Source organism: Idiotropiscis lumnitzeri, chromosome 15 (assembly GCF_059441095.1).
Source record: "Idiotropiscis lumnitzeri isolate Australia: NSW breed Sydney's pygmy pipehorse chromosome 15, RoL_Ilum_1.0, whole genome shotgun sequence".
Classification (NCBI taxonomy): Eukaryota; Metazoa; Chordata; class Actinopteri; order Syngnathiformes; family Syngnathidae; genus Idiotropiscis; species Idiotropiscis lumnitzeri.
In genome coordinates, this window is record NC_142405.1 from 4,900,495 (window position 1) to 4,924,703 (window position 24,209).

Below are 24,209 nucleotides of genomic sequence, written 5' to 3' on the forward strand. Positions count from 1 at the left end.
GTGTCTCATTTGAAAAAAAAAAACAATTTCCATGCATAACCGAATTGCCCAAATAACTGTGCAGAGATGGCCGGTGTAAAAAATATTCTTACGTTTCACCAAACATTACATGCAACAATAACGAAAAGATCTTTCAACATGTTAAGACAAGTGAGACAAGATAATTGACCAAATAATCTGACCTAAAAAAAAAAAATAATTCAATCGCTTCACCCTTCCAGTCACGTTGAAGCAAGTTTGCTCATTGTCATCAAACGCTAGATGAAGTCACATGCGTGCAAGTCATGATGCTCAATTTTGAAAAAAAAAAAAAAGAAATGACTGTGGGAGTGAAAAATACATAAAAATCAATTCAAGTTGCCACTAAACTTCGAGCAAGTCGAGTCATGTCATTTCTCGGGTCAAGTGATAAAATCTTGCTCAGTCGCAAAAGCAAGACGACTCAACACGCCGCTTTTACAAAAAATTCCTGGAATGCTATGAATAGTCGTTCAGATATTAACTCATTCACTGCCATTGACGGCTAAAGACGTCAAAGTGGACCCTAGTTAAGGTGAACCCAAACAGATGTCCTAATTTGTCTGTTTTCCCGATCAAACGATCCGTGTGCCTTCCAAGACGACCTCGACATGATTCTGTTGAATATTTGCGCCGTGCTTGCGCTGTCCCTGCCTCAGCGCTCACACCAATCCTGCGCAGTGGGCGCCCCCAAGGAGTGTCTCCAGGCAGACATGGCTCCAGGTACCAACCTGGCCGGGGAAGGCTTCGACATCACCGAGATGAAGCGCAAAGGAGCGTTTGTTCTCGACATGAATGGGTGGAAGCGAAAGGACAAAACGTGCATGCTGTGCAGCAATCCCTTCCTGGAGAAGGTGAAGCAGAAGCTTCCCCTTTCTGTGGTGGACTGGAGGCCAATGCAGTCGTGCAGCTTCAAGGTGGCCAGCACCATTCACAGGTCCAGTGAGGCTCTTGTCAACTCCATCACGTCTTCAGTGGAGAACAACTGGAAGTCCAGTCTGGAATTACACGTTAAGAACAACGGGGCAAAAGTCATGCTGGCTGGCACCGCGTCCAAAATGGCCACGTACTCAATGGAGAAATCAAAGAATGACAAGTACAGCTTCACCGGCCAAAAAGTCTCCTGCGAGTACTACAGGTAACAAGGTTCAATCTTATTAAAAATGTCCTCCCAAAGCAAAACTTTGAGACGATTCGTTGTTTGGGTTTTGGTGGATGAAGCTACAGAGTGTCCGGCAAGCCTAAACTGCACGGTGAATTTCGAAAGGCAGTGAAGGAGCTTCCAGAGATCTACAGCCCTCAATACAAGCAACGTTTTTACAGACTGATTGACAACTTTGGCACCCATTACATCAGAAAGGTAGCAAATCCGTAGAAGACGGGTCCTCAATCCTGTTCCTCAAACGCCCGCGTCTTTTCGGTTTCACATCGCTCCCTGCTTCAACACACCCGATTCATACAATCAGATGACGATCCCGATCACTTGAATCAGGTGGAGATGTTAAACAAGCAGGACAGCGGCCCCTCGAGGAACAGGATCGAAGACCACGGCCGTAGAAGACGATCGACAAAACCGAAAGCGAAAGAAAGAATTTTCTTTGAATGTAGGTGAAGCTGGGAGGCTCCGTCCATTCCGTGACAAGCATCAAGCAGTGCCAGGCGAGCCTGCAGGGCCTCAGCGTGGATGAGGTGAATATGTGCCTAGAGGCCGAGGCGTCTGCCACCATTGGAGCAACATTGGACTCTCAGTCCAAACACTGCAAGAACAATGTGGAGAAGACGGAGAGCAAGGCGGCCTTCTCCAGCGTTTTTAACGACAGGTAAGAGGTTTGTGACAAAGGTCGCCTTCCTATGGCCTTCCTTTAAGCATCGATTATGACCTGAGATTGATGCAGTAGATCATTTAATTGCATTTGTACTAATGGTGGGAATGGAAACTGAGCCTGGAGTTCATAAGCTCGAAATTTCAGAACCATCATAAACCGAAAACCACCTGTCATGAAGTGTCCACATGACGACTGTTGTTTAATTTGGAGGATTGATCTTCGCATGCCACACAGCTAGGGGGCAGTGTTACTTGTTCTTGTTATTGGGGTTGCTAAATTGAGTTCAGCCACCCGACAAAACAGCCATGGGCAAACTACGGCCCGGGGGCCACATGCGGCCCGTTCAACGTTTTAATCCGGCCCGCCGAATTTTAAAAAAAATAAATGAATAAACCCTGTTAATGTTTTATTTTCTAAATACTGTGGTTTTACAAAATACAAATATTGTTGTAATGCTTTTGTTCACTTTCGTTTAAAATTAAACAGATTTTTTTTTCTCCGATGAGGTGCGGTTACCAAAACACTCCATCCATCTCCTCCTGGTCCGGCCCCTCTGTCAAATTTTAGAGCCCATTGTGGCCCGCGAATCAAAAAGTTTGCCCACCCCTGCTCCAAAAGAAACTCATTTCAGGTGCTTGCAGGTTGCTATCCAACGCTTGTGACCACTAAGTAGCCTATCAGATAACCTCTTTGATTTGCCTAAACAAATCACATTTGCATATATTTGCACCCATCAGAAAAACCCAAGCTGACTCGTCTTCCCAACAGGATGACAGATATAAACGGCGGTCACACCACAGAGATGGACCTTCTGTTCTCTGCCAACAAAGATCCATCCGCCTACAAGGAATGGCTCAACACGCTGCCTCGCTATCCAGACATCATATCGTATTCCCTGGAGTCCCTGCACGAGCTGCTGCCGACGAACAATCCTGCTCGCAAGAACCTGCGCTCGGCCATAAGCCACTACATCCTGGAGCGCGCTCTGATTAGGAACTGCAGCGATGGCTGTCGTGTCGGCGTCAACAGCGATTCCAAGGACCCGTGCGTCTGCCAGTGCCACAACCAACATGCCGTCACCACCGACTGCTGCCCGACCCGAAGGGGCATGGCCCGGGTCATCATCACCGTCCAACGGGCTTCGGGTCTTTGGGGTGATCGTCACACAGCCACCGACGGCTACGTTAAGGTGATTTTCAACAAGCGGGAACAGCGTTCGCCCGTCATTAACGACAACAACAACCCCCATTGGAACACGGTCATAGACCTCGGCACACAAGACTTGTCAGCGGCGCCTAGAGTCAGGTTTGAGGTTTGGGATAATGACAGCGGTTGGGACGACGACCAGCTGGGACAATGCGAGCAAGTACTGACGGCAGGCGTGAAGACGGACGTGTGCGCCCTGCACAACGGAAAGTTTTTCTACAAGTGGGATGTGGAATGTGCGCCCAGTCTGGGCGGCAGGTCGTGCAGCGACTACAAGGCGTCACCCATGAGCAAAAGCTTGATGAGCTCGTACGTCTCCCGCCATGCTCACCCGGTCCCACGAGCCACCCTGCAAAAGATGGGCGTCTTTGTGAGCAGTTGCAGCACAAAGACAAAGCAGAGTTTCACTGATGCGCTTTCAGCAAGCAACAACAAACCAAGAGCGTCTGAATGAAAGCGACTGTCATTAAAACGGATTTGATTGTGTCACTGGTTCGCTTATTGACTTCAAATCAGTCGAGTAGACATCTAAAAGCTAAATTTCTTTCATCATGAAACAGGAAGTGGTGATATTTCCTGTGAACGAATGAGGCGTCAATGAGCGGTGCGTGCAAGAAAACGCGGCGTGAATTGTTTTTAAGTTTCAAGGCCTTCTTGAAATGGGAGGACGGAATCAATACAAAGTCAATGTGGTCTTTTTTTTTTTCATATTTATTTGAAAATTCATCCACTCTTGGCAACCTTTTTCACGTTCACCAGTCCGTTACGGATAAAGACTACAAAAATATAACACACACACACACACGGACTTAACAAAAAAAAAATACAAATGAGTGAATGGGAAACAATCCTCTTGAAAGCCAGCAGGCCTTTTGAATCAACCTGACAAAGACACAGAAAAACACGGCAAGTATACCATCAAGACTATTTTGAAGGAGACAAACAAAACCTTCCAATGTGTAAATAGGAAACCTGGACACTAAAATTTAGGGGGGTTTATTATGAGGGCAGGGATGGGCAACTGAGCGGCCGTGGGCTGCAATATGGCCGGCATCCACACTCTGGGTGGCCCATTGATTGATTTAAAAAATAAATAAATAAAAAATAAAAAAAAAACACTTTGACATGGTCACAGCAGCGGATTGCACGAGCAACCTCTGGGTTGGGAGAAAAACCACTATAAAATGCAGCTGGATAAATTTTCTGGGTATGCAAATAAATAAAATTGCCAATGCGATTCCCTTATACTTGGATTTTCGCCAGTTGAGAGAGCACAGGAGCGATGATTAAAAATTCTGCGTCTCCTTCATCGTTTACGTTGCCCATCCTTGGATTAGGATTTTGAAAAAGCGTCCTTCTTACCTTTGTATCCACCTCCAAGTGGCCCGGGTCCCGCGCCGTACTTGGCCGCTTTTGCTCCTGCGAAAAGGCCGTGTGAAAGAATGTGAGGAATGTGTAAAAATATATATTGGGAACATCTGAGAAGAAATGATTAAGACCATTCCATTGTTCTTATTTTTTCTATTTCAACTCCAGACTTTGCTTCTTATCAGTTTCTTTTTGATCGTGTAATCACGCTTGATTCTGCTGCGGAAATGATCACTCGATGGTATTGCGATTTAAACAAAACCACCGTGAGATTCTGTCACTCATATTTTGCTTTGCTTCTACATTCAGGTATAGCAAACATTTTTATTACAAACAAAATTGACGAAAAATCAAACTTCCTTTGAGGACTAGAAAAGCAAAGAATCTTGATTTGCATCTATGCTGCTCTCCTCCATTTTTCAACACTATGGCCCATCGGGGTGCTCATGGTGGTATTTTGCAACAATGCCAGGAAGTTGCTTGCGAAGGAGGAAGTCGGGCTGGTGTCTCGCTTACCCAACGCATCTTGATTTGGGCCGAGCTGCTGTGGAAGGTAGCCTTGGTGAACACACACGAAACGCTGAGTGAACTTGATGTTACGATACATGACAACATGCAAGAGACTTTAAGTTCCTCGCTGTGAGAAAAGTCACCTGCTTGTGGAGCTCCAAATGCGGAACCTGAAAACACACAAAACATCATTCTGGTCAAGAAAATCCATTTTTTGGTGACTTTAAATGAATGGGAAAATGTACTCTTTTTTTTTTTTTTACACAATTTATAACAATTCCCAGGTGTTTGTGATGATGTGATTGCAGTGAAATCAGCTGGTTTGCAATAATCGGATGGTGATATTCAGAAAATTTTTTTGAGATGATACTTGCAAAACATTTGAGAACCACGGAGAGGGAGCGCAAATTAGCGGCAGTTGTTGTCGACCGACTGAGTGAAAGTGGATCACGTTTTCCACAATGACAGCATCACTCACTCTCACCGTGTTTGCTGGCGCTTTTGCTGCCATCGCCGCTGAGGCCGATGGGCTGGGCGGCGTACGGGTAGCCGCCATCCCCTAAATGAGTAGACGTGTGCACCGTTATAGGAGGAGTAAAGGAACAAGTTAATTCAAACGTAAGAAGAAATGACCTTCAAGTCTGCCGGGAGCAACCGGAGCGCCGTAAGAGCCCTGAGATGCTGCAACAGGTGGTGCGCCCCCTACAGGACGAAAACAGTCTCATGGTCGTATTTGCACGAGTAGATACAATTCTATGATTGTAACAAGTCCAGTATTCTCACCATACTTCCCAGCAGATGGGTCCAGTCCAGCACCAAGTCCTCCTGGAAAAACAGATAAGGTCCACAACCTAAAAAACTTTATACACATAGAAACTTATATTGCAGGACTGAGATTATTGGACTGCTTAATGTCTTACCATATGGCAACTGAGGTTGACCAGCATAGCTTCCAGTACCCAGAGCTACAACATTGAGGGGAGAGCGAGAAAAAAATAAAAATCACTTTTATCCATGTATATATATATATAATTTTTTTTTTATCTCATAAAAAGTGATGCTTGTGAAGGTACGGGAATTCCACTCAATGGCAGGGGAAATAGCTTACGCTAAATTAATTTGAGGGAAAAACTTCAATGAACTCAAAAAACATAAAAAAAAAAAAAAGAAAAAAAAAATCAAACGTACTATTTTACAACAGCTACACCCAGTGGACAAAAGCACATACTGCACCTTTACCGTTCCAGCAGCATGTGACTTTTTTTACTGATTTAGTTTATTTATATTTACTCCATCAGATCTCTAAGGTGTTTTGAACTCACCAGCTCCATACGGATTGGCGTAACCGTTTCCATAACCTGCCAAATAAATGTGTCAAGTAATAATTTTCATACATTTATGTGTCGATCTTTGGTTTGATGGTTTCTTACCCAAGCCATTGCCTGCCAGAGGACCCCCGTATCCTCCTGCACCGTTACCATAACCTACGATTCAACACAATCTCACGACATTGGCTTTGTAGAAGGAATTTGCATCGAAACAAATCCTGACCTGTTGATCCACCCGCGGGACCTTTGGTGTATCCTCCCTGACCGAGCGCAGCTGGAGCTGACGTTTGACATTAAATAGTAGTTAATTGCAAAATGAAACACAGAAGCGACAAATTAAGCATTATTTGATGATGAGTTTACCTCCAAGTTTCCCAGCTGCTCCCAGATATTCTCCCTGTCCTAAAGCTGTGGACAGTGCATAAACATTCATCATCATCCAAATCCTGATACCGTTGAAAGTTACTTTTAATTACCTGGTCCGTAAACCCCCGAGGGCAGGTTTCCTCCGTGATGGTTCCCTGTGCCAGCAATATAACCTGTGCAAGAAAAGAACACAAGTGGTTCAACACAAGACCACGCCGCGAAATATCGACCAATCTGACGCACGGATGGAGACAAGACAAGAAGCATGAAACTAAATGGAAGCTGGCAGACATTTTGATTGAAATGAAGGATTCCCATCAAATAAATATGATGGAAAGAAGTCGACGATATGATTGTGTTGAAGTGAGGTGACAAGCTTCATGTGGCGCTTTGCCACAATCTTGTGACATCACAAGGCAGCTACAGAATGAGCAGATTTTGCCCCCCCCCCCCTCGCTCTGGAAATAAGTCTGGCGTTTCCCAAAATAAAATATAGCCGTGTTGACTGTTTCAGATCTTCGAAAAGGAGGAGTATAAGAATTAAGTCCTTCATTTGAGGGCCTGGGGAGCGCGATCATTTTCAATGATCTGCTGACACTTCAACTTACTGAAAATTATTTTTTTACCTTCTCGCTCTCCCGACGGGCTAAGACTTAAATCTGTCTCTGGAGACAAGGGTGCATATCTTTGCCGTTCCTGAACTTGAAGTTTTGACACATGGGGTCCATTTGAGCCATCTGGGTTCCTCTGTTCGGGAGCTAAAACATTTCTGGATGCAGGCGCTTGTAAGCGAGCGTCTTGGGATGATAAAAGTTGATACTGATCAGGTTTTGGATCTTGAGCAGGAGGATTAGGCGCTAATCTCTGCACCATCCCAGACCCGGATGGTTCGCGGTGATTGTTTGGCGAAAACGGCGATCCACAGTTTTTGTTTTTCCGGCGTGGCGGACGAGCAGAAGCGTGGTTTCTGTGGTTCTGTGCTGGAGAAGCCACAGCAGCCAGTTTTTGGAGCTTGTCTTTACCGACAGACTGTGCCTGTCTTGCTCCATGATTGAGGACTGAAGGCTCAACAGCCTGACCAAGACTTGAATCCGCTGTGGTGGGTCCGAGACTCGACACCTTTGGTTGTGGGTCAAGGATTTTGAGTCGACTCCCAGTTGACACAACTCCAGGTTCAAAACTGTTGCCACTTCGTGTCCCCATGGTGGACCTTCCGGATTCTTCTGGTCCTCCAAACAAGACACCAAGCTCTCCAAGCTTTCCTGCCTTCGGGTCCTGAACGGCCTGGCCACGGGCGGCCGCGTCCAAGCCTCCCAATTCCGCTGCAGAAAAACCTGACGGGGGACATACCATCAAGGAAAACGTTTTCACCCCACGGCGTCAAAACAACGCCGGTCATCACATCCGCGTTGCCAGAGAGGCTTTTGGGTCGTCTTAAACCCAAAGCGGCCCCTGATGTGAAATAAACGGCATAAAAAGGGATCTATAAACTACCTATATGTTCCATGTTGTTGTGTTAAATGAGCGCAGAACCAAGCAGTTTTGTTTGAAAAAAAAAAAAAAATTCCACAGGAAAAGTATTGCTTTGGACCCAACCCCAAGAAATGTTACACAAAGCCCCAAAAATCAGATTAACTGGTTCTAGTACCTGGTCGGACGGCAGGGTAGACCATTCCGGCATAAGGAGCATATCCTGCAAATAAAATATACTTGTAAATATTAACAGTCGGGCATGACTAAACATGTGTCAAAACCGAACTGAGCTTACCTGGAACGGGGCCGACACCATAAACTGCAAAATGACAAAAACATTTTTGTTACATCAAATGAATTCACATCATTTCCTCAAAGATGAGCCTTGCAAGACCTCCACCGAGGCTCGTCTTACCGCGTTTGCCTCCGTGGCCCAAACCTAGCCCATTTGGAGGTGCCAGACCCAGTGGCAAGCCCGTGCCAAGATTGCCACCTGCGATCCGTATTTGCAGTCATGTCACAAGAACACAATCAGCAGCAGAGTTGAATAGCGCTGAGAATGATTTGCGTAAATACCGTAGGCTCCCGCGTTTCCATAGGCGGGATATCGTCCTGGTACAAGACCTCGTCCAAGAGGTTGGTAGCTGCCTGTGAAAACAAAAATTGGCTTGATGGACTTTCTATTTGTTTCCTTACAATAACAGATAAATATTTTATGTGGTAATTGGTGTAAAAAGTTCTAAGAAAATAACCCCAAAAATGTTTTATTTGTAATCAGAAAAAACTTGAAGTTCAGTTCACCATGCAAATGTTATTTTTACACATCTTGTAAAATCTGAGATCATTTGGGGGCAATTTTTGGTTTATTCCGTTTCACATATGATGAAGATAACTTACCGACACCAAGTGGACTGGGAACAGGATAATGGCCAACTGAACAGAGGAAAAGCTTTTTTTTTTTTTTTTGCAATCACAAAATGCACATTCATCAATCACAAAGAAAATGAAAATGAAACCTACTTCCAGCCTTTAATGGTTTGTTGACATATCTGCCCACCAGTGCTCCGTGGGCACCATTCACTGTGACAAAACATCCGAATATGACAAACATTGCTCATAATTTTCATTGTGTACAGACGAATATGCTAAAAAAAGAAAGCACTGACCTCCTTTGGTTCCCATGCCGACACCTGTCGAGCAGAAGAAAGCGTTTTCATCACTTTTACCCAAATGTCGCTTCACCCGTACAAGAGAAGTAGACGTCTCAATTTTCCCATCAGGAAAAAAGACAAAGAAAGAGAAGATTTCAAGATTTACTGTACCTCGAGCTGGCATGATCCTCCTCCAAGACATGCCCTGAGCTTTAACCCCTGAAATGTGCAAATAATTCATAACAACCACATTAGACACTCGAGACTTAACCACATCCAAAGATGCATCCACTGAAAATAACTATCACCGTAAATAAATGAGGCGACTGTGTGGAGCTGGCAACTTTTTCTAACATGCGGCTGCTAAATTTTACCCCTCCGGTGCCACTCAATCCTTTGATCAAAGCGATATTAAACGATTCAAAGTGCGGTAGAGTGGAGAGATTTTTAACAGGCGGGTGAGAGGCAGCCAATGAAGGCAGCGATTCATGACAGCTTTGGAAGATGCACAAAGAGATATGGCGGATTTGCTGCTGTGGTGACGATTTCATTCAACATTAATATTAATTAAAGCTGATATTTATAAAGCAACTTGGAAGCATGGAAATTGTTTTTTCTAAACTATTGTTAAACGTTATTCATTTAGGAAACTCACTCAGATAAAAAAAAATAAAATAAAAACACTGTTAATAACTAATTATTCAAGGGCCATGAACATTTATGAAAAAAAATAGCAAATATAGAAACCATAAACATTTGTCAAATTTCTTTTTAGTTGAGATTTTTTTGCTTACCGGCTTGCAGAGTTTGCCTGGCGAGGCAGAGGAGCAGCGAGGTGTGAAGAAGAGACGGACACCACATGACGAAGGAGGCCAACCAAAAGATGGATGAATGTGGCATCCTCCGAACGTCTTTTATATCCACGTTCCAGCTCCTCCCACCGAGGGGTACCCGCCCTCTGCGCCGGCGGCGTCGGGTCACGCCGAGGATGGGCGAGCGCCATTTCCATGGCGACGCTTACGCTGAAATACAAAGCGTCTGGATTCCACAATAAAGAATCTGCATGTACACAAAATGTTCGGTAGATTGTATATGTTGCGCAATAGCAGACGTGACATGCTACTAGTAAAGCTACTAGGACTGCTCGTGACACATTAGATGTTTTGCACGAAAAATGTCAGTAGTAGTCTTTGTAGCATTAGTCACTCTACTAGTGCGCAGACGAGCACATGGAATTTAGTGGACTAGTAGAAAATTTACATTATTACGTATATGCTTGTGTGGATTATTTGAAAGTTTGTTGCTTAAAGGGCAATACCTAAAATGACATCAACGCCAGTTTTGTGAAATCACCAAATGGCCTTTTGCAATGTGTTAGCATTAAGAATATTCTTAAAATATCGTTATGTGGTTTGCTTAAATACAAAAAGTAGCAAATGATGTCATCTTCACCAAGAGTACACCAGTAAGCGCAGCATGGATCCTATATTAAAGGTTTGGGTGGTGGGCTCACATCGGTGTGCAAGATGGGAGCGGGACCATGCCAAGACAAATATGTTCAAAAATGATATAGTAAAAGAGTTTCCATAGCAAAAAGAGGTTGCGGCGATCAAGTGTTGAGACTACGAACAAGAAAGCGTAGGCCCGTGATGACTTTTATTTCATTCTTTATGTAACGTTTACGTCGTCTGAGCACATCAGCACATAGGACGGTAATGCCTTAAAAGAGTTCATTGCGTATTCTTTTTTTTTGTGTGTCCAGCTGGCTTTGGACCACCGCATCGTCTTCCTTGGAGGTAGCGAGCACAAGACCAAAACATCACCCCCGTCTGACTCACCAGGCATCGGTTCACCGCTAAACATTTGTCTGGGTGTGCACGTTTGCTTGGCAAAAAAAAAAAAAAAAAAAGCCGAATTGTCCTCCATAAGGGTCGGCTGTCTTCTTCCTGATGCGCGAGAGGGCTCATAGGGACAATGGTGGATTGCGTCGGCTCATTTAGTCACTGAGGAGAAAAATGATAAAATTATGAATGGGCCTGTATGCAAATAGCCCTCAAAGAGCTCAAAGGGCTTCCCAAAATAAAATAAAAAAATCAAACAGAAGAACAAAAAGATTCGAACCTTAGGATCCAAGCTTCACTCTCAAATGGATGAAGTTTAACAAACTAAAGTGCTGATTGTTTTTGAGAAACGTGATCATGTGAAAGCCGTCCAAAAAGTTACAGACCAGAGTCTGGGGGACAGGACTCCAGTTAGAAAAAAAGAAAAAATTCTTTCACATTTTGTTTGTTTCAACAGTCACAGCGGTCTATTTAGGCAGCAAACGAGTTGGGCCTGACACTGAAACGTGAAAAGAAAATCCCCAGCAGGTTGCTTTTTCTTCACCTCAAGGAATTTACAGGCAGTTTTACGCTCTTGTTTATCAGTGTTGACCGCCTGCTGCGCACGATCAATATTAGCGTTGCGCTTATTGTAGCGTAGTCTCACTCGTGGAAATACATCAAGACGTGACATTGCTTCAGGGAGATTTATGACCAGATAAAACCTTGTGGTGAACTCGTTGGTCAGCGAGTTCATAATAAGGACGATGACTCACGAAAATCCATATTTCCTCGAAGGGTTGCATTCAGCAAAAGGGAAAAAAAAAAAAAACACGTGCGAACGACACCCGCAACACATGGAAAGGTGGGCCCGTGCCGAGATGGCAGCTCAGTTGCTTCCCACAATAACACTGTGGAGGAGGTCAGACTGACTGTTTGCATGACATCACTTCTGGCGGACTCGGACGGTCTGAGAGTGGCCAGGTGCAGGCAACAAAAGCAGCGCAATGTTGAGAGCAAACCATGATTAAACACTGAAAACACCCACCATCTGTCTTTTTACTCAACTGGACTGGCACATGTCACGAAGGAAGCGGTTTAAAATGGAATGTGTGGTCTTGTGTGCACGGGAGGCCCTTTTTAATTGTTGGATGAACTGCTTCAATTAAGCCACAGTGATCCACAGGCAAAAGGTTGCCCTGCTTTCTGGGTTTGGTAACGTGATGTCCACAATACAAGACCGAGGCTACTTTGACATCCATTTTAGTCGACAGCAGAGGGCAGTATAAGTACAAAACGGCAACTTCCTGACATGGATGAAAACAAAAAATAAATTCTTATACCCCAGACACTGTATTAATCAGAATACGGTGTGTCGACTAGTGGAGGCACATAGAAGATATTATTGCAGAGTTTGAGTGAGCTTGTGGGTCGTTTCATGTCTTAAAAAGGACATGGAAATGATTAAAAAAAAAAAAAGCGACACAAATGGTACTGAACATTTTTCTACCTAGTTACTTTCTCGCCTACACGTCTGACTTTGCGTCTCTTCAAGGATTTACAGTCACGTGAGAGTTAAAGAAATGGAAATACCGTCGATCTTTTTATGAAGTGTCGCAAGGCAGAGACACGCCTCCTCCATTGCTTCTCGGTCACATATCAGCAGGCCTGTTGCACTCGGTTTAATATAAACTCAACGTCCCCTGGCACGGCGACAGATTGAGAGTAGGGAGGAGCCAGCTGCAGTGAGTTGAGCTCGGGACAGACTGAAGGACAAAACAAGCAGGAAGAAGACGAAAGGTAACGCCAGCAACAGGCGCACTTGAAGGGAAAATAGAGAATATTAATATATCGCCTGCCTGAACAACAGTAAGTTCTGCAAATGACGCATTCCAAACCTCTCTCGACTAATATGCATGTTTAAAACGAGAAAGAAGTGATTGTTCCTCCGAGTCTGCATGACAGAATAGTAAACAAGACCGTGTTATTATGTCTTAGACCGCAAACTGTGGTCTGTCTGTCCACAGATGTCAATGTCGGCCGCTCGGAGGGTGCTCGCCGCAGCGTCGCATTCAAGCCATGACGGAGGAGGTCAAAACGTCTTTACAGTCACAAAATCAAAGTCCCCTGATGGCATAAAAAGCATAAATTGAAGACAACAACGGATTCTTTGACTTAGGCTTTCTGTATTCCAAAATAAAACGCAGCCTCAACAAGGGCCTCTATGGAAATAAAAATAATTTGTTTGTGGCACATGTGCGTTGCGAATCACCAGCCGTTAGCGATAATTGACATTAGTATGATTTCTCAGTATAAAAATGGTCACATTTAGGTTCAAAGGCACCCAGCATGCGATTTATTGCTCCTTGGCACTCATTCATATGGACTCCATCACGAAAACATTTCATTTATTCTGCCATTTTTTTCCACAGCAAGGACCTGGAAGATCCTGACATTTGTGCTGGCCTTGCCAGGCGTGGCCGTGTGCATGGCGAATGTCTACATGAAGATGCAGGCGCACTCACACGAGCAGCCGGAATTTGTGCCCTACGAACATCTCCGCATCCGCACCAAGGTGAGCGGCCCCTTGACACTCCCTCGGCACTATTTGTACTACATCTCTCTGAGATTTATGGCAATACTCAGACATCACTCACCACTGTCTCCCGACAGAAATTCCCATGGAGCGATGGTAACCACTCCCTGTTCCACAATCCTCACACCAACGCACTGCCCGATGGTTATGAGAGCTCCCACCACTGAGGCGCCTTCCAGTAGCATACTGATGTCTTGCACTGGAATAAAGATATCGTGCACAAATTCATGTGTCAACTCATTTTTTTAAATTCAAAAAAATCATAGCGGGAATACCAGGAGAGGGCAGTAAAAGTGACTGAAAAAGAAGCATCTACTTCAAGCAGTTGGGCTGAGGAAATCCAAAGTCGAGATTTTAGAAATGTTTAATGCTTCAAATATGTGCATTAGGATGGATTTGGAACGTTTTCTTACGTAGATTACTTATAATTAGTTGGTTTTAAACACTGTACACACATCACACCAACTATATTGTGCCTCAAAAATAAATACATATATATGACGAACACAGGGTAACACAGGGTATTTTTAATATAAATATTTAAGTAATGTACGCTCTGAATACTATGCCAACATCAGCTACTCAGCTAAAGCTAGTGAGCGCCTGAAATTTGCCTCGGGCGTCATGAAGACACCATTGTCATTGTACTATTCACAAGAAAATATAACATTTGTGCCACCGGAGCAATAAGAACTACCTATACTGAGCTAACAGGACCCTAAATAAGTACTTTATGGGCGAATGTCTTACCTTGGGAGAGGCCGGTCACTTCCTCGGGACAGGTGAAAAAGATGGCGGCCAAGATGACGCGGAAGACCTCCACCAAGATGGCGACAATTTGCGTGCGCTTTTAGAATCACGTTTTAGAACGTCGCCAGTGTGCGGACTTAATAAGCTTAAGAATACTCCACATAGATAGAATTCCTATTAGTTAAATGTGAAACTCTATCAAATGTGTTATTTCATTAATTTTGTCATTGACAAGCACCCCACAAAAAATTTTAAAAAGAGGGCATTTTTATAAATGTTTATGTATTATTAACATCATACGTATGGTTAAGTACCACGTTGTGAGACATAATCTAATAAAAAAAATGTAATTTGTAATAGAGCAGGTTTTCTAATTGAAATGAGCAATTGTGAAGTTTTAGACTAGCCTATGTAAAGAAAACAATGAAAACTGCATAGCATGTGTCATAAGTCTTTATATTTCAGTGGTGTGGAGTTGATATCGTGCAGGTGAACTCTACACCTGCATCTCAATTTCATCTCTATGTACAAAATAAACAAGGCATGACCCTGATTGTCCCAGTACTTCCAGCAATACTACTTGAAAAAAAGGCAACAGAGATTTATGATTTAAAAAAAAAACAAAAACAAAAGAAAAACCCAAAACAAAAGGAAGTACTGTATATCATAGCCAATTATGATATGAGACGGGCTTGAATAAATCAACACGGTGCCCCCATAAAATGTACTGCCACTTGACTGCCTCATATCTTTAGGTGTAAGTAATCCTATTTGAATACAAGATTACAATACAAGATTAACTTCTAATGAAAAAAAAAAGTTTCCTAAAGTGCGGTTAAAATTACAAATGTCTGACAAAATGAAGTTAATTGATTGAGCTAAGAGGTAGTAGCGTTGAATGCACCGCACATTTCCAAAACTTAACCCCAGCGACAGTTGATGAGGTGACAGAAGAAATTAGAAAACAATGTCTCACAATCTGAAATAAAATCATGTCGAAACCACTGGTTATCAACTATTAGCCGCCACCTTGTGGCCTTTATAGGCAATTACAACCCTTTTTAGGATGCTTGCAGAGTTTCGCGATTTGAAGCAGGACTCGGCTCCTAGCTCCATTTTTTCAGTTGTGATGTCTTCTTTCATGTCATTCAATTATCTGAAATGTTTTTAGTTTTTTTTTTGTCAATAAACACCTAACCCAAACCAAAGGCCAGTCCAAGAGCAGGTACATTTTTTGGGCACGGCCTAAACACATGAAAAAAAGAATGCAGTCTCCCAAATTAAATCAAAACATGCATACAAGGCTTGCAACATCACTCAGCTTAGCGCATCCGCAGCCAGACTGAGAAGATCCTTTTTGAGCGTATCAACGCAGTCGGCCTGCCCGGCAGCCTCCTGCAGGCAGTCGGCCGCCTCGCGGGCCGAGAAGCAAGGCCGCCGCCCCGCATCCCGACAGCCCAGCAACAGCATTAGGCAGGCCCGACGCAGCACCGGGTAGTCGTAATGCTGTGTGAAGCAATACACCTGCGGCAGGAGGGCAGTCAGGACCCCTGTCGTACCACCTTCTGGCTCTTCCGCCAGGGGCTTGAGGGAGTCCGGAGGTTCTGCTTTGAGGAGCTGAGCCGAGCTTTTCAACTCTGACTTCTCCTTTTCTGCGCAGGATTTCAACCTTTTAATTTGACAAATACCATCAACTTTCTTTGCTGGGATATTTGCGCTCTCTTTTTTGTTCGAGAAAGTTGTTGTTTGCACGCTCTTCTCAAACAGAGTCTCGATTTGGAGTTGAACGCACGTCAGGTCCAGCTCGGATGTCCTGCTGGCCAGCTGCTCCTCAGTGGTGTCCTGGTCTCCTCCTGAGGTGGGTGCTGCTGCATGATCATCAACAGGCGTCGCCAGAGTCATTTCAGATAGAAGAGAAGCCACGCAGAGCACCTCCAGTTCTCTCTGTAGCTCGGTGGCCAGGAATCGGCACGCTCCGACCATGGTCTCGCCTAACGGAGATTTCAGGAAAGACGGCTCGTCCGACTGGCAGCATGCCAGACCCTCAAGTATCAACGAGTCCAAAAACTGGCACCCCTCCGCGTGGTTTGATGCTGCCAGCCGGCATCCATGCAGGTGGTGCAGCACCGGTACCAACATGCCTTCAGTCATGTCTTTAATGCGGACAGCTTGAGATTTGGCTTCCCCGAAGCCACCTTTTAACAAAGCCCTGAAGTACTCCGAGCCCGACCCGGAAACGGCCTCCCTGTTGGCCGGGACCTCGGCACCGTCATCCAGAAGCAGCAGAAGGTCAAAGTCAGATGTGGCGTACGGGCAGATGTGAGCGTGGCGAGGTTTCTTAGAGGGAGGTGGCGCCGATGAGTCAGTTTGATGAAGTTTAATCCGGCATCCGGCATCAGTCGGCGATTTGATGCTAGACACCAGAGGAGACAAGCAGCCAATCAGGAGGGAGAAGTAGAGCGAGTGGAGCGAGGCGTCCGGCCAGGTGGAAAGCAGACGCCTACAATCGGCGGTGTGGGCGTCCAAGTCGTCGCGGCAACTGAGAGGCTGCAGAGCCAAGAGGAGACCGCCTGAGTCCAGGAGGAGTTTCCGCAACAGAGACTTGTTGCTATGAGAACAAGGAAATGATGATTATTTTAAGAACTAAAACAAGTAAATAAAACCCAGTCCACCATGTTGTTGTAAATATTGGCGTGTTCGCGTGCTTGACCACCCGAGAACTGGGACAAGTGCGTGATTGTCTCAGGATGGCTGTGCATAGGATTGGAATGGCGTGAGTGCTCCCTCGCGTGGACATAGGTTGTAACGACATCATTCTGCGGAACACTTTAACTGCATTTACCATTTCCAGAAATTACGAATATATTGATGGTTCATCAGCAAAATGAAGGCTTGCTATGATTATTTTGAAAATGGTCTTAAAATTGGCAGATGAATTGGTGAGCTCTGTTATTATGGTCGCTTATTTTATTTGGGAAATTCTGTATCCAAAATGTTAGCTTAAAAAAAAAACAACCTTTCCCTACAAATTATTTGCCCAGTCAATGTATCTTCGACCCTTTTACTTACTCTCCTGTATAGGTTCCAGTTCTGATGTATAGTTTGACATAATAATTAAATTGTTTGTTAGTTTAAGTAGTTTATTTAATACATTTTATGCTTCTCAACATGTGCGACAAAAATGGTTAATTTCACATATTGACAAGTTGACATGATATTGGTTGTGTCGGTCTCCATGGCGTATGTCCTGCCAGCGTCCATTTTCGGTCTGTTATGATAACATAACAGTTCCAAGAGGACTCACCTGCTGATTAAAGGTAGCGACAGCGCGCAGTTAACTCGGTCCGACTCGGATCCCGACAGCATGACGTGTGCGAGGACCCCCGCGCCGAACGGCGACTCGCATTGGACGTGCAGATTGTTGAGGAGAGTCACACCTGCACAAAAAAGGGTAAAAACTAATTTTGGCAACTTTCACCTTTGGTAAACACATTTAGACAACCACATATATGTTGTTAAAATAATTAGAACAGAGGGAGAGCAAAGAAAAACAAATTAATGAATTTGTTTGACTTGCATGTCTCCGAACAAAAATTTTTAAAACCTTGAAAATCAAGCTGACAACATCTTACCGAGCTGCTTGACCTTGGCTCTGACCCGGTCTGGCTGCCGCCTGGCGCTGCCATCCCTCTGGCACAAATGGTGGTGGATGAGCGCCACGGCCCCGGTGCGGAGAAGCGCCCGTAGGCAGCTAGGGTTGCAGGTGAGGCGGCACAGCAGGCGGAAACAGCGGCTGCTGGGGTCCTGGTGCTGGCTGAGGTAACGCAGCAGACCCCGCACGGTGCCGGAGGTGACCAGGGCGGGGCTGGGGTCGGCGGCGTGGGAGAAGCGCGACAGCAGCAGCAGGACGGGCGACTCGGGGGTCCAGGGTTCGGGGTGATACGGGTGCTGGTATGCGAAGCGCCGCGGTGCAGACGGGGGTGCGTCGACGGTGAGCTTCGCTGCGGAGAAAAGCGCCGAGTATGCCCGCTGCCGCCTTCTGTGGGGCGATGAGAACTTGGATGGGGAGCCTGGCTGGGTGGCTTTCAAAGACGGGGACATGGCGGGGGAGCTGAAGGGCGGCGGATCGGCAGCTTTCCACGGAGACGCCGAGCAGTTTGGCGCGTCTTTCTTTGAGGTAGCGGCGTTGAAAGGGGAGGAGCTTTTAAGTGGGGTCAGGCAGTCGGGGTTTGAGGAACTTTGAGGGGGCGACGTCGCCCAGTCCCCGTCGGTGCTGCTCGACGAATCCAGCAAGTCTTCTTCGGAGGAGATCATACCCTCGGAGAGCAGCCACGACCTGGACAGCAAGAAGAAGAATTATTTTAATTGTAACTGACATAATCAAATAAGAATGTTTTAAAAAATGTGTTTATTTTGTATAATAATCCAATTAATTTTCATTATTATTCTTTATTATTCATTATTTTTAAAAAAAATAGAAACATGTCATTTGCAATAAATCAATAAAAAATCCAAACATGAGAAAATTCATATTGACCAATTTTAGTTTTAAAATAAAATAAATTATTAAGAATAACGTCTAAAATAAACCAACAAATATCACAGGACTCTTGTAAATGTAAAAGCTTGCTTGGTCGGCTTTGTCGTACCTGAGACTCAAAAAGCTTGACGAGCCTTGTTCCCTGCCGCCCTCCTCCTTCTTGCAGCCCTCGAACGGCGCAAAGTCGAAGGACTCCAAGCACGACGGCGACAGAAGCTCGCCGTGAGACGAACCTGACGAGGCGCCACCGCAGGCCGCATCCGTCTTCTCGCCCGCGGTGAGTGCCACCAGCCGCTCCACCAGCAGGGGGACCAACCCCAACTCCTGCAGCTGCTCCACGGCCAACTCATCGAAGACAAAATCCACGCAGGCCAGGATGGCGAGCCGTGCCAGGGGGTGGCTCGGGTGCGCCGCCAGAACGCCCACCAGCACCTCCAGCCCACCGCTCTCCTTCACCTTAGCACGGTTGACCGCCTCCTTACAGCACAGGCACAGTGCCTTGAGGAAGATCACCGACTTGAGGGGGTCCTTCTTCGCCTCGGCTGTGAACTTGGGGATGACGCCCAGGGAGCCCACCAAGGGCCGCAGGCATCCCTGCGAGCACAGGTTGGCCAGCGTCTTCAGCGCCAGCTCCTCAAACGGCTTCCCGACATCTCCGGACGCCATCGCGCCCAGCTGGGCCGAGACCCCCGAGCGGGACACCTCCCTGGCGCATTCGGGGCCACAGCCTCGGGTGAGCTCGTGAATGGTCCTGAGGGCCGCCCGCCGCAGGCCTTGGGGGTACTCCGGGGCGATGAGAGGGGCCACGGCCGACAGGGCGCCCAGGGTGAGAAGAGAAAGGCGGTTGGCGGGCGTGTCCGAGAGGTAGAGGAGCGCCCGCGAGGCCGACTGGGCGCACTCCAGCTTAGGGCAGCCGTCTTTGGTCGACGTGGCGGTAGGTGAGGACTGGGCGGAGGACACAGACAAGCACAAGAGGAGGAGAGGAACGCCACCTGAGCGGGAAAAAGGACAAGGTGGCGATTCAAACCATTTCTAACTCAAGTGGATTGACGACTGCATTGTGGAAAATTTTAAATACCTTGGCACATTTTTCATCTCACATGAGCTAATTTATGAAAACGGTGTTACCTCAATGCTAACACACAATGCAAAACACCATAGACGGGCTATAAAAACTAGCATCAATGTGGTAGTTGTATTGCGATATATAACACGTTTGATATATTCTTAACAAGAAATAAATTTCCAATTTGCTAAGACAAGTGCACACAGGGACTCACCGGCCGAGTGGATGAGCGCCGAGCTCTCTGAGTCCATAGCCAGATTCCCCAAAGCCCGCGCAGCTCGGTTCTGGATGGTCTCCTGGGCCACGTTTCTCTTCATCACAGCCACTGAGGCAACGAGGGAATTTGTCAAGATGCCGTCAAGCGTGTAGAGTATTGATTTAGGTCACAAAAACATTTCTTCAAAATGGGAACTCACCAACAATATTTATTCCGTCAAGCTTGCAAACCTATATTGGAAATTCATAAAAATTTAATGTTTGAAAAAAAGACAGTTTAAAGAAAAAGAATGCGAACCCTAAGGTATTATGAAACCTTTCAAGTCTCACCCCAAAAAAACAAAACCGCTGATGTTTTAATAAGGAAAACGGCACTGAAAATTTTGGTTCTTCATTTATAAGGAATATGCCTGTGTATCGTTCTATTATCTGTCTACTTGTGTTGTTCCACTGTTTGTGCGGCTTTTCGCGACATGAGCTAAATTCACACCCGCCATACAGCACTCGGTTGGGTAACTTGTATCATAACTCACCAATGTACTGAAAACATAATTTTGATGGTGGATTATTTTATGACCAATTTATTCATAAATTTATGTAACGATAATCACAATTGCAGTGTGGGTGTTTCCTTTCTCTCACCTCCATGCGGGTCTCAGGCTCAGTGCAGCAGTTGGCCAAGATGCTGAGGGCCAGGTCCAAAGTCTTCCTGGAGCACTCGGGGCGGCCGAGCAGGTCGAGCAAGGGCTGTAGACCCCCCTGGGTCCGGAAGCGGGTAATGCCGGCCTTGTCGCCCTTTATGTGCTGTGTTCGGATGGCGACCAGCGCTCGCCACTGGGAAAATTTGGACCTCTTATCCAGTTCGCCCCCCGAGTCACGTGGGGACTTGCTCAAGTGGGTCAGGCACCAGGTCAAGGAGGACTCTGGCGCCGATGGAGATCCTTCCCTGCTGGAAGGTCCCCGAGATGTCTTTCGGCCACTTTGGGTAATGGGTAAAGCAGTCATGGTTCCCTTTACCAGGTAGCCTACCTGGTCACAAGTCTTTAACTTTTGTTTGATGCTTTATTTATAAGCACATTATTCCACTGCATAGAGGCTTTTAATAGCATTTCATTGACTTTTGAAATTCATTGATGTCCTGACTAAGTTCATTCATATAATATTAAAAAAACGTTCACACGGTTTGAATAATACACATTCCGGTAGAGAAAAAAATGCGTGTACCACCTGATGCCGCGGTTGCTCATGGGAAAGTGAGTTCCGGTCGCTTCGGTCCACTCCCCGCAAAACAGGCCTATGTCGTGTCGAAGGCCAGCCAATCGTTTTTCCGGCTCCCTGACGCGTGTTTGTCCAATGTAACATATTTTCACACACCGAGTGACGAGGCAAAGCTATGATTACTCGCTGCTGTGCCGCAACCGTCCAAATAGTTTGTGTGACACAAAAAGCAATCGCCTGTGTTAGCCGCTAACGCCATCTTTAGCCGACAAGAAAACAGGGGCGCTCTGGGATAGAAGCAGGGAGCGCGGGGGAGGACTCGGTTTAATAACTGGTGGGAGTTGTAGTCCAAACTTCACACGCAGTCGCTTTCTGTTGTACATTTCCCGCTCGAGAAAACTACAATCCAAGTACCAATTGGAACATAATACGTTACGTGGCCTTTCGGGATTGTAGTTTTATTGAGGAGCATAGCAGTATTACATTACACTGTGCGTGAGATGAAATAGACGACATTTCCCAGAATCACCGAGTGTTTCATCGTAAACGCGAGTCGTCCAATGCGTGAAGTTCGTTTTAAGGCGTTGTTAATGTCCACGATGGAGACATCGCATTTACCGAAATGCTTATGATTTGATAAGAATATGGAGATTAGCGAAACAGTTGTCATAAAAAGGACGGAAATGGAGGAGAAGGAAACGGCGGTGTCCGGGGTGGACGCCGAAGAAACAAAAGCGGGTTAGTATTTATTGTTGTTTAGAATTCACCAAGACATCGATGAAGGGCAGGGGAACCGCACGATGAGTGAACGAATAGTCAGGCGAGAAAAAAAATATGGATATGAATTATTATTGAAATGATAAAATTTTAGGGCTTACTTTTATCGACTCAACCACCCTCCCCAGCTAATAGAAAAAGAAAATTATTTTTGTTGCTGCCATTAGAGTCAGCTTGACAGTCAGACATTAACTTTTATTATATAATGAATGTAAAGATTATGTGTTTGTCAGAATTTTGTTAAAGTATTAATAACAACTTTATTTAAATCAAGTTTTGTTCAGGATCCCAACCCCCAATCTGGAATTTGGTTTGTTTCTCCTGATACGAAACAAGCTTTTCAACATTTTCCCCCAATGAGAGTGCTTGGCCATCTGTTTAGAATGCCTTCCTGTTGAGCTGTTCCAGTCATGTCTGACAGGGTAAGCATAAAACCCAGGACATGCTGAAGGGCTGAGAACTGAAAGACTGAGACAAAGTGTCTGGGAAAAGTGAAGTCAAACTAATTTTAAACTTTCTGCCCCTTTTAGATTTCATATGGACCCTCCAAGCCACGTGGCACCTGGTCAACACCCGTCTGGAAATGGACCAGGCTTTTGAGCATCCCGTATGCAAGAAGAAGAAACTTTGGGAGACGGTGGCCGAGAGAGTCAACGCTCGCTTGAGGGAGGAGGCACGGGAAGCATCCGACTTGAGCGTCAAGGCCCACGAGTGCGACCTGAAGTGGAGAAACATGCTGACCACCTACAGGAAGAATGCCGATCGAGCGAAGAGGCTGGGGGACGCCGCCGTCCATTGGGAGTTTTTTGGGGCCATGCACTGCGTCTTAGGTAAACAGGCGCAGGCCGGGCGGGGCGCCAAGATGGGCGGGACCAAACCCAACAGTCAGAGGTTCACACCTATTTTGCCGTCGCCTCCTCAGACGGTGTCCTCAACATCGTGTGGCCCAAAGCCACCGCAGGATGTCCTGCAGCTGTACATGGAGCTGCAGGAGAGGAAGTTGAAGATGTGGGCCCAGCAAAAGGCACTAGAGGAGCGGAAGATTGAGGCCATCAACAACCTTGCCCACGCCATCGCCAGTCTGGCGCAGAAGGACAAAGAAAGCCCCTAAACAGACAGATGGACTCATGGGGATATGTTACTGCAGATAACAATGATGTTATAAGTTATATTTGTTTCATACTGAATATATTATGTATATTAATGTTGCATTGGGGGGGGGGGGGTTTCTACATGATGAGCAGAGTTGCAGGTGACTCCACCTTTTCCTTTAAAGACTAGCACATTGCTTTTTCCAATCTAGTAATTAGACTACAATAAATTGCTGTCGACAGTGTTCTCTAGCTTCAATAACACTTAATCAAAAAACCAACATGCATTGCAGCGCAGTATGTATTCAAGCTTTGGTATCTGCTGAATGTAAATATTAATGTAACTTTGTTACTTTTAAAATCAAGTAATCAGTCAAGGAACTCAATTTGAATGTTGACAAACAAATCACACCGCCTTGAAGGCACCATGTACCAAATGCAAAGCCTGCCACTCCCCGTTCAAATTACAAATCCTTTCGAGACCAATTAAAGCGACATTACTTCCTGCTTCCTGTGGGAGTGTACTGGTACCCTTCCCCCGCCCTCCCTGAAAATCATCGACTGCTCTCCAACATCCTGGCATGTTTCCAGGACAGGAAGTGCTTTTCCTGATCTTGAATGACCCCCGCATGCCTCTCAGGCTGGAAACAGCCAACTCGGGTTCCAACTGTATAGTAATTGTAATTCCAGGTCGGGAGGGAAGATCCATCAAAAGTGCTTTTCTGCCAGCCAGGGTTGATCTTTTTGCCGCAAAAGGTACAATGCTAATCACCATCGTGATTAGTAGGGAATGCCCGATTGCTTCCCGACGCAGCCCAAGACTGCAAGATAACTGCGACAAAAGATTAGCATGTTGTCTTCAAAGATATCATCCCACTGTGATGATCTG

At 45.6% G+C, this 24,209-nt stretch overlaps 5 protein-coding genes across 13 annotated transcripts; 3 read left to right on the forward strand and 2 right to left on the reverse strand.

Moving 5' to 3' along the window:
* Window positions 1–431: 431 nt before the first annotated feature.
* LOC148322394 (perforin-1-like) lies at window positions 432–3,536 on the forward strand. Its single transcript, XM_088316681.1, has 4 exons — window positions 432–1,156; window positions 1,240–1,378; window positions 1,627–1,838; window positions 2,613–3,536. Exons 1-4 carry the CDS (start codon window positions 630–632, stop codon window positions 3,502–3,504), a joined length of 1,770 nt encoding a protein of 589 aa, XP_088172807.1. The 5' UTR covers window positions 432–629; the 3' UTR covers window positions 3,505–3,536.
* LOC148322393 (uncharacterized) lies at window positions 432–13,063 on the reverse strand. 6 transcript variants are annotated; one of them, XM_088316678.1, is made up of 24 exons: window positions 12,660–13,063; window positions 10,041–10,268; window positions 9,418–9,465; window positions 9,262–9,285; window positions 9,116–9,175; window positions 8,993–9,028; window positions 8,672–8,743; window positions 8,511–8,588; window positions 8,391–8,414; window positions 8,271–8,315; window positions 7,249–7,956; window positions 6,733–6,795; window positions 6,620–6,664; window positions 6,480–6,536; window positions 6,359–6,394; window positions 6,251–6,286; window positions 5,849–5,893; window positions 5,712–5,753; window positions 5,562–5,630; window positions 5,413–5,487; window positions 5,072–5,098; window positions 4,935–4,976; window positions 4,413–4,469; window positions 432–1,016 (listed from the first exon to the last, which is right to left on the reverse strand). In XM_088316678.1, the coding sequence occupies exons 2-24, from the start codon at window positions 10,144–10,146 to the stop codon at window positions 982–984; spliced, it is 1,830 nt and encodes a 609-aa protein (XP_088172804.1). In that variant the 5' UTR covers window positions 10,147–10,268; window positions 12,660–13,063; the 3' UTR covers window positions 432–981. The 6 variants fall into 6 exon arrangements, with proteins under 6 accessions (XP_088172804.1, XP_088172800.1, XP_088172801.1 ...); XM_088316674.1 differs by having other exon boundaries at window positions 6,359–6,412; window positions 12,660–13,059; XM_088316675.1 differs by having other exon boundaries at window positions 6,359–6,412; window positions 10,041–10,284; window positions 12,660–13,059.
* cox6a2 (cytochrome c oxidase subunit 6A2) lies at window positions 12,724–13,886 on the forward strand. 2 transcript variants are annotated; one of them, XM_088316683.1, is made up of 4 exons: window positions 12,724–12,935; window positions 13,065–13,157; window positions 13,499–13,641; window positions 13,740–13,886. In XM_088316683.1, exons 2-4 carry the CDS (start codon window positions 13,094–13,096, stop codon window positions 13,827–13,829), a joined length of 297 nt encoding a protein of 98 aa, XP_088172809.1. In that variant the 5' UTR covers window positions 12,724–12,935; window positions 13,065–13,093; the 3' UTR covers window positions 13,830–13,886. The 2 variants fall into 2 exon arrangements, with proteins under 2 accessions (XP_088172809.1, XP_088172808.1); XM_088316682.1 differs by having other exon boundaries at window positions 12,732–12,935; window positions 13,094–13,157.
* A 963-nt stretch (window positions 13,887–14,849) lies between these two features.
* On the reverse strand, window positions 14,850–21,730 carry armc5 (armadillo repeat containing 5). 2 transcript variants are annotated; one of them, XM_088317960.1, is made up of 8 exons: window positions 21,413–21,730; window positions 20,877–21,213; window positions 20,435–20,465; window positions 20,233–20,343; window positions 19,062–19,944; window positions 18,045–18,748; window positions 17,717–17,849; window positions 14,850–17,020 (listed from the first exon to the last, which is right to left on the reverse strand). In XM_088317960.1, exons 1-8 carry the CDS (start codon window positions 21,430–21,432, stop codon window positions 15,730–15,732), a joined length of 3,510 nt encoding a protein of 1,169 aa, XP_088174086.1. In that variant the 5' UTR covers window positions 21,433–21,730; the 3' UTR covers window positions 14,850–15,729. The 2 variants fall into 2 exon arrangements, with proteins under 2 accessions (XP_088174086.1, XP_088174085.1); XM_088317959.1 differs by having other exon boundaries at window positions 20,877–21,730.
* Window positions 21,731–21,997: 267 nt separating this feature from the next.
* On the forward strand, window positions 21,998–23,874 carry LOC148322397 (uncharacterized). 2 transcript variants are annotated; one of them, XM_088317977.1, is made up of 3 exons: window positions 21,998–22,190; window positions 22,760–23,059; window positions 23,152–23,874. In XM_088317977.1, exons 1-3 carry the CDS (start codon window positions 22,097–22,099, stop codon window positions 23,274–23,276), a joined length of 519 nt encoding a protein of 172 aa, XP_088174103.1. In that variant the 5' UTR covers window positions 21,998–22,096; the 3' UTR covers window positions 23,277–23,874. The 2 variants fall into 2 exon arrangements, with proteins under 2 accessions (XP_088174103.1, XP_088174101.1); XM_088317975.1 differs by having other exon boundaries at window positions 22,760–23,874.
* The last annotated feature ends 335 nt before the right edge of the window (window positions 23,875–24,209 follow it).